General features: G+C 36.3%; 1 protein-coding gene across 1 annotated transcript; it reads right to left on the reverse strand.

The window, feature by feature from the left end:
* Window positions 1–1,662: 1,662 nt before the first annotated feature.
* mRpL55 (mitochondrial ribosomal protein L55) lies at window positions 1,663–7,973 on the reverse strand. The gene is made up of 4 exons (XM_071659447.1): window positions 7,952–7,973; window positions 6,969–7,170; window positions 6,453–6,527; window positions 1,663–2,273 (listed from the first exon to the last, which is right to left on the reverse strand). Exons 2-4 carry the CDS (start codon window positions 7,167–7,169, stop codon window positions 2,205–2,207), a joined length of 345 nt encoding a protein of 114 aa, XP_071515548.1. The 5' UTR covers window position 7,170; window positions 7,952–7,973; the 3' UTR covers window positions 1,663–2,204.
* Between the last annotated feature and the right edge of the window lie 235 nt (window positions 7,974–8,208).

Consider the following 8,208-nt stretch of genomic DNA (forward strand, 5'->3'; position numbering starts at 1 on the left):
GGTGGATGGGTTGGAAATGAAATGTTTGAGGACAATATGAGGGGTGGAGGTTTGATTGAGTAAGGAATGAAAGGGTAAGAGATGTGTGGTAATAAAAAATCTGGTTAAGAGAGAAGAGAGAGTGCTGAAATTATTTGGGCATATGAGGAGAATGTGTGAGAAAAGGTTGACAAAGAGGATATATATGTCAGAAGAAGGAACACAGGGAGACCAAATTGGAGATAGAAGGATGGAGTGATAAGGATTTTGAGTGATTGGGGTCTGAACATGCAAGAGAGTGTGAAGTGTGCACAGGGTAGAGGGAATTGTAATGATGTGGTATACTAGCGATGATGTGATGTCAGTGGTCTGAAACAGGGCAGGTGAAGCATCCAAGGTAATTCATAGAAAGGTCTATGGGGCTTGGTTGTGGATAGGGATCTGTGGTTTTGGTGCATTACACATGACAGCTTGAGAATAGATGTGAGCAGATGTGGCATTTCTTTGTCTATTCCTGGTGCTACCTAAACACAATCAAGCAAACATATCTAGGCTTGTCCCATACAGGTGTCTTCTATGCTCGGGCCTGGCACAATTCATTTGCCAGATTTTTAACTCTGATATTGAGTTGAAAGCACAACATATCATTTATATATATCAGAACTGGTGTATTTGAACTCCTCTGACCATGGTAATACTGATCAAAAGGTTAGTTTCTAAGAGGCTGTATCATTGCCACCAGATTTAAAAGAGGTACTACTTCGTTGAGGACCTTTGCAATCTATAGGATCCCACCTCAACTCGATCTCATGCATAACACAACTTTAAGGCTCCAGGAACCTTATGGGGTTACAGTATCATTAACTCTGATAAGAATCCAATGCGTTACACATGTTTTGAACATGCTGCACTGTACTCACAAAACACCATAAACAAAGCTCTGATTACTACGTTTGACAAGTGCCAATACACATCTGACATCAGGTTAGAAACTACAAGTAAGAGGCATCTTCATCTCTGAAATCATTCATATCAACACGGACCCATCTAGAAGGTTAATCTCCAGATGATGCTGTCAACCTAAAATAAGCTAACAAATACCAGATGTAAAATGTTCCTTCTTACCAAGAACAATCTGCACCACAAAAACATCATTATCTTTCACACTATTAACTTTATCATCAGAATATATGTTTAATTGTTACTTTAACACCAGAGTCAAAGTTTTCAAAACTTGAGCAACATTTGAAACTTAATATATTCCACTAGCTTTTAGGTGCCCTATGAAACATATTGACTGTACGACAAGAAGCTTGTGAAATTTCTAAGCTTAAGAAGATTCCTCAGAGTTCAGTAACTATAACAAAACTGAAGTCAGTCAGTTTATTTTCATGTACTTTAAAGTTTTACCTTTAAAATGTTGTTAACCAAAGAAAGAATATTGCTCTTTATGATCCAGAGAACATGCATGAATTACCTTTACTCATCAGCAGAATAAGACTGCTAATCATATTCCATGCTTGATACATCAACCATCTGTATTTCCAGAGCAAACTTGTAAACTTTGGGTATAAGTTCTACATGTCAGTATAATGCACTGGCTGACTACTTTGCAAAATCTCAGGAGAGCCAGTGTTCAGAAACTAGTAATGTTCTTCTACTACAGTAGTACTGAAAGGTAGATTACAACTGGTAATTTTTACTTCCAACAGAAAAAACATTATATACATATGGAAGATACAATCATTTGCAGACCAGAAAAAACAGTACCAGCTATTTCATTACATTAATGTTCCAACTTGTTTACTCAGAACAGGAACTATTCAGGAAAAATACACTGAGGACTTCCCTCTTGAGCAGTGTGGTATCATTCTAACAGAATACGTATTTGCTTCTCCAAGGCTTCTGGATGATGGAGTGAAAAGCTTTAAACATAAAAAAGGTAAATTAAACACAACGAACTTTACCAAAACCTTGAAATCAAGTGCTGGAAATTGTGTTATGAATGAAGTGTAATACATGTGCTTCCCTTAACATCATTATTTTCCAAATTTAAAGTCAGAATGACCCAAACAGAATCCATCCATAGTATTATCCATCATGCATCATGTTTTCTCCTGATGAAAAATTATAGTAAACTATTAGAACTCCTCCCCAAAGAATAAATAAATGAAAGGGTGAAAACAATGATATTTTCTCTTGCATTACTTTTTCATTATCTGGGTCTACTTCTTCCAAAGATGTTCATAATTAGCCACATCAAACTTGTCTTCAATTTCTTCTTCTATCACTACCTGCAAGGAGAGAAAGGAAAAATATACTGAGAATATTTTCCTTACCCCTGTATATTAGCAAGTTCTTTTATACAGTGTGGTAGCTAGGCTCCAAGATTATCTGCTGAACTAGTAATATGGGCTATGGGATATTTGAAACTTACTTTTCTAACACTAGGTAAGACCCCACTTCCAAACTGTCATTAGATATGTAAATGATGGAATACTGAGGTATACACATTTTGAACAGTTCAACAGCTAGTCTATGAATCATGCCCTAATAAGAATTTTGTGAACATCAAAACATCTTATAACTGTAACTGCTATGAACATGACTTAGTCTTCTACAACTAACATTGAACATGCTGACACTCAGTAAGGTCCCACTTCTTAACTTTCATTAAATATGTGAAGGCTGGAACACGGTGGTATAAACAGTTTGAAAAGTTCAACAGCATCTTCCATGTATTATGCACTAAGTACGTGCCTTATATATTAGCTAGAACTATATCAACATCAATGCAACTTATATTTATAACTACTATGCGCAAAACCCAGTTTTCTGTATTGAACATGAAATACATTCCTTCAGTCCACTGTTTGCTCTATTCTAAATCCAACATGGTCATATACATTCCACTTCTTTTTGTGTATTTTGCCCTCATAATGGGATACAACTGATGTCTAAAAGTGAGAGTAGTGGTATTAGAGGTACGAAAAGATGGGATACAACTGATGTCAAATAGTGAGAGTAATGGTACTTGTGGTATGAAAAAGAAAACACATTATGTTCGAGAGTGTACAAAAAGTAGAAATTTTCCAGAAATCAGAGAGAGGCAAGTCAGGGTAGCTCTTGTGTCTGTTCTTCAATGATTTATGACTCACGCAAAGTAAAAAGTTGCTAAAGATCTTTACTGAAAGTGTAACAAATGCACACACTGCTAAGCACTGGAAAAAGCATGCATGGTGAAAGATTGGCAAACCTTGATAAGCTTGTATACAAATGGTTTAAGCAACACTACAATGTGTACTCACTTTTGGCCCATTTCTGATGGAAAAGGCCATGCAATTACATCAAGAGGTAAGGATAAACAAGCTTTTAAATTCTCTACTGGATGGTTACACAAATCTAAGTCATGGCAACTGCTTCCAGGAAATAAGAGGTGAAAAAGCTGTCCAAATATAATGAGACTTATAGACTTAGAGAAAAAGTAATCAAAAAAATCATCTATTGCATTGTTATTGTCATCCATCTGTCTACAGTGGGTAATGGCATGAAGAATAAGAGTATGAAACAAACACGCTGACATCAAATAGCAAAGTCATAAATTCAACTGTGATTCTCGATGATGTCATTTATAAAAAAAATTAACACCAAGAACAGTACATCAACGAGGAACATACGCCAGCAGTAAATCTGTTATACTCTATTGCTTTTGAAAATACAGGAAAAAAAAAAATCAAGACAACTTCATTTGTATGATCAGGATATTAATCATTCGCTAATAACAATCTAGCGTCTCTTGCTGGCTTCTCACCATTATCAAGACTGTGCCATTTTTGATTACTGATACCACATAAATTTTCAATCTTTAAGACAAGAAACATTTATAATCGTTTTCATATTTACTACAATCTGATACATTCTAATATTAGTTGTCAAAAGCATCATTTATGATTTGGTTCAAGTGGAATAAAATACTTTGATGTGCAACAGTAAGGATAACAGACACATCTGAGATGCAATGAGTTTAGGAGCAAAAAAAGAAAAATGCTTTGGACTCCCTTCACAATGGTAAGCCTCTTCATCTCACAAAACAATTGCTGGGTTATATGAGACTTCTTAGGTTAGCAATGTTTTCCCCTTATGTTCTTTATTTTTCACCCACATTTTCTCTGTTTTAATGACATGCCCACTTTGGAGGTACTTACCCTTCTGTGATTACATGTTGTTGTATATGATCACTGTACATCAAATACTTTAATAATCTAGTACGTGTATTCATTCCACTGAAATGATTCTAAATAATTTCCATACGTTAAATATGCTGAACTGCTAAAGTTATCTGCTATCTAACTAATTACATATGTAATGTTTTTTAAACATATATATTTATGTGGTGGTGAGCCAGATCTCCACAGGTTATGATTTATTTGATCCACTAACAGGTGATCTGATAACCACTTAATCATGTGGGTGCCAGTCGAGAGAATTAGACAGAAATACCGTATACTAAGAACTGTGTGGACAATCTAACCCCCGTATGGATGGGATATACCATCTCTGACGTCTGTTCCCTCCGAGAAAGCTCATCTTGCAGGTGGCCACACAAAAATAGTTTACAGTTATTCCTGCTCTTACCTACCTCCCTTACATACACCACTCCATGCATTTTTCCCCATTTCTCTTCCCCCATTTCACTGGTGTTCTTCCTCTCACACCAACCACTTTAATTGAGCTATCATACACTTTCCTATTACTTGAATAATAGGTAAATGAGTTCCTATTGCACCAGTAAAACACAGTACAGATGTTGCAGAAGAAGAAATTGAGACTAGTCTGTCATGTATCTATAACTCACTTCTCTGTCATTACCAGCACTTACTATCATTCTAATACTGGCAAAAATGCCATACAAATGGAAATTAATTAAGTGATAATTCCTTTTTTCAGGTAATCTAAGTGGGGATTTTCAAGTGTTTTGAAGAAACAGACCCCCATTCAATCTCTCATGAATATCTCACAGGTGCCTATCAACCTTTTGTGGAAACAGTTTGAAAACCCCTGGTCTACAGTATGAAACAACAAAATTACCTATCTCTTGGTTTATAAACATTAAGTTTTTCTTTCCCATGGCATAGCACTAACTGCTAACAGTTCCTATTCATGTTACCACCTTCAAAATCTACAGAGCAACCTTATCATCATTTGAGAATCATAGTGAATACAGCTACAGACAAACTAAATGACTTCCCCTTGGATACAATAAAAATACCTTACTCAGTATGAATTTCACTATGTGATTACTTTTGAGCTTAATGTCTTTTAATTTCTAGTTCAAAATGATTTCAGGACACAAGAGATGATATCAAACAAGCTTCTGAAAAGAAGTCTACAATCTGAATTTGTCTTTTTCATTTGGCAAAGCTTGGGAATGCTCTACCAAGCCACCCACCCTTTTCATCAATTGCACACTAGCGGTAAAATAATGAGGAGGTATATTCATAATTCTTTTTCTTTTTACGTTGGAAGCTCTAATCATGAACGAAAGTCCACATAAAGGCTGGGCTTCAGTGAAATATGTAAAGGATTATAAAAGGGAAAAAGAAGAGACAAGGGAAAGTATTTACAAATTTTGGAAGAAGTGAAAAACCTGTCTTTCAAAATGTGCCAGGTCTGAGTTACTGGGAAAGACATGAAAAGGTAAGGAGTTCCAACAATGTTTTGAGGTGTCAAGAAAGAAACAGTTCTCAAAATGGCTCTCCCTTGAGCTGCCAACAGCCACAAAGTAATTATGTGATGCAGCAGCTTGCCGAGTATTGTGAGGTGTAACTAATGGTGGGGACACATACGTAGCCAGCTCTCAGGATCAAAATCCAAAGTAATTCCTACAGAAGAGGTAAAGAGAACCAACATTGCAGTGTAGGACAAGAAGGTCAAGTCTGGAAGTTAGCCTGGGAGAGTTTATAAGTCGGACTGCTTTCGACTTGACTCTATCAAGTAAGGATGCAAGGCTAGAACCACCCCAGATGTGAGAGCAGTACTTCATACGAGGATGAATCAATCCTTTGTTTAAATGGAACAACTCTTCAGAACAAAAGAAGTTTTAGGCAGACATGTTTAAAAAAAGTGATGATGCAACCTAGCCATATGTTTTGGAACCTTGTTTATGTTACTTTCACACAATTCAAAACTAACTTAAAATTGGAGTACTGTTAAATGGTACCTCAAATTCTACATGACTCACTCCTCCGACCACAGAGGAGAATCTATCCTACAAATTTTCATTCATTATAAGAAAGGTTGTTTACAGGTAATGAAAAATAAGATGACTGATCAACCAGGAAACATTAGCAAGAGAACAATCAAAAGGAATTTCCATGTAAAGTCTCCTTTTCTTTGTCAGGGCTTTTTTCTAAATTATACCTAAATAACACCTATAAGCCATAAAATCTACAGCAATTAAAAATCAACCTTACCTTGACTCTAGGTTTGCGGGCTAGTAAACGTTTCTTTCGCTCAACCTCAGAAAGTGTAGTTAAGTCAAGTGGCAACTGAAAACAGCAAGTATTTTCATAAAGCATCTCTATCAACATCATCACATAAATTCTCCCAGTCCACATATGCCACACATAAATTACTCTTTTTCTCCAGGTATATATATATCACACATCTTTAAAGCAAACACCAAATCATAATATCCCCTATCACTACTCTGATCCTCCCAATCTGATGTTCTGTGTATAATTACCATCCTGTCAAACACCACTTTCCTGTACAACTGACTAATACTTCTATGAGTATTCATTTTGACCCCCCTAACCTTTATACAATCATCAGGCACCTCATCTTGAGCTATACATACAATGAAAATCATGATTGTCCAATCGCACAGTCAAACCCTTTCTTACAAAATCCAACTGTATTCCTATCCACTTTAAGTGCTTTGACACACATCATCAGATATTTTGTAAAATTCAAGAAAAATGCAGTACCTTTATTATTTTTCGTGGTTCATGGTATCTTATGTTTACAGTGGAGCCATCACTTTGTACTAATACTGTCGGGTACATGCGTGTGTATACTAAGCGCCCAGTACGTGCTATACTAGCTCGATGACAGTTGATATCTGTTCTCGATGATGTTGCAAAACTTCGTACCACAGGTAAGACGACCCAAGAAGCAGAACAAGCCATTCTGTGAAAATAAGGAATAAAGTAAGGGAGGGGAAAAAAAAATCCATATATCTGCAGAGTCGTCACTAAATATCTTAATCATCAATATTTATCACTTGTTATTACTAGTATTATTATTGTCATAATTACTATCATAATCTATTAGACTTATCACTACTAATATCAATCAACCCCAGGACCCTCTTCATGGAGCTCCACTTGCTTCCAGGGTGCACTCATGTTACATTAAGGTAACATGGGCTCCTCTGGGGTAAAATCACCAGTGATGCTAATGAGAACTGAGACTCACTAAAGATGACCCAAACGTGAAGACTAAACAGCAAAATTACGTTTGAAGCACTGATGCTGAATATTGGTAACCATTGGTAAATCAATGGTTCATTTTGACAGCTAAATAGCGTTAGCAGTAATGCCGACTGGTCGACACCGGTGAGTTCAAGATTGTTTTACCAACTAGACAAGGCTGGTGAGTCTAAGGTTACTTTACCGAATAGTCGGCATAACTTTATATTCATCAAAACCCTTCTAAGAATCACTTTTTGCATGGAAAAGGTCATGTTACGCCATTATCCCCTAGGGCGTAGGTTACACTTCGAACGCTGATACATTTACATAACTTCTTTTAAGTATACAGAGTTCACTCGACCCTTAAACATTACCATAACTTCTTTTTAGCATACGGAGTTCACTGATATACGTCTCATCCAAATTCAATGTCCACTGATATACGTCTTATCCAAATTCAAAGTTATTTCTGTGGTGCATCTAAATTGGTACTTTACCCCGTAAACACACCAACTGTTGACCGATCACTTCATGTCCAAAGATAATACCAATGCAAAGCTAAACTGACCTTTTACAATTCTGTACTTTTCAATATATATCCATTGTCACGTAGAGTAATTTTCAACCACAATTTCTGTTAAATTCACTGGAAGTTGTCAGTTCAAACGGCTTTTTATCCTATACTCACCTGCCAACCCTGCACAAAACTAGTGAATATAACTAAACCCGACCTCTTTTCGCTCCATATAACTGC

This window comes from Panulirus ornatus, chromosome 68, assembly GCF_036320965.1.
Source record: "Panulirus ornatus isolate Po-2019 chromosome 68, ASM3632096v1, whole genome shotgun sequence".
Taxonomy (NCBI): domain Eukaryota; kingdom Metazoa; phylum Arthropoda; class Malacostraca; order Decapoda; family Palinuridae; genus Panulirus; species Panulirus ornatus.

What these genes read in the sequence shown, in the direction of transcription:
- mRpL55 (XM_071659447.1), bottom strand. Translation starts at nt 7,169, where the DNA reads ATGGCTTGTTCTGCTTCTTGGGTCGTCTTACCTGTGGTACGAAGTTTT. An exon ending in AACCACGAAAAATAATAAAG is followed by an intron (nt 6,528 to 6,968) that starts GTACTGCATTTT and finishes TGCTGTTTTCAG; the next exon opens with TTGCCACTTGACTTAACTAC. An exon ending in CCCGCAAACCTAGAGTCAAG is followed by an intron (nt 2,274 to 6,452) that starts GTAAGGTTGATT and finishes CTCTCCTTGCAG; the next exon opens with GTAGTGATAGAAGAAGAAAT.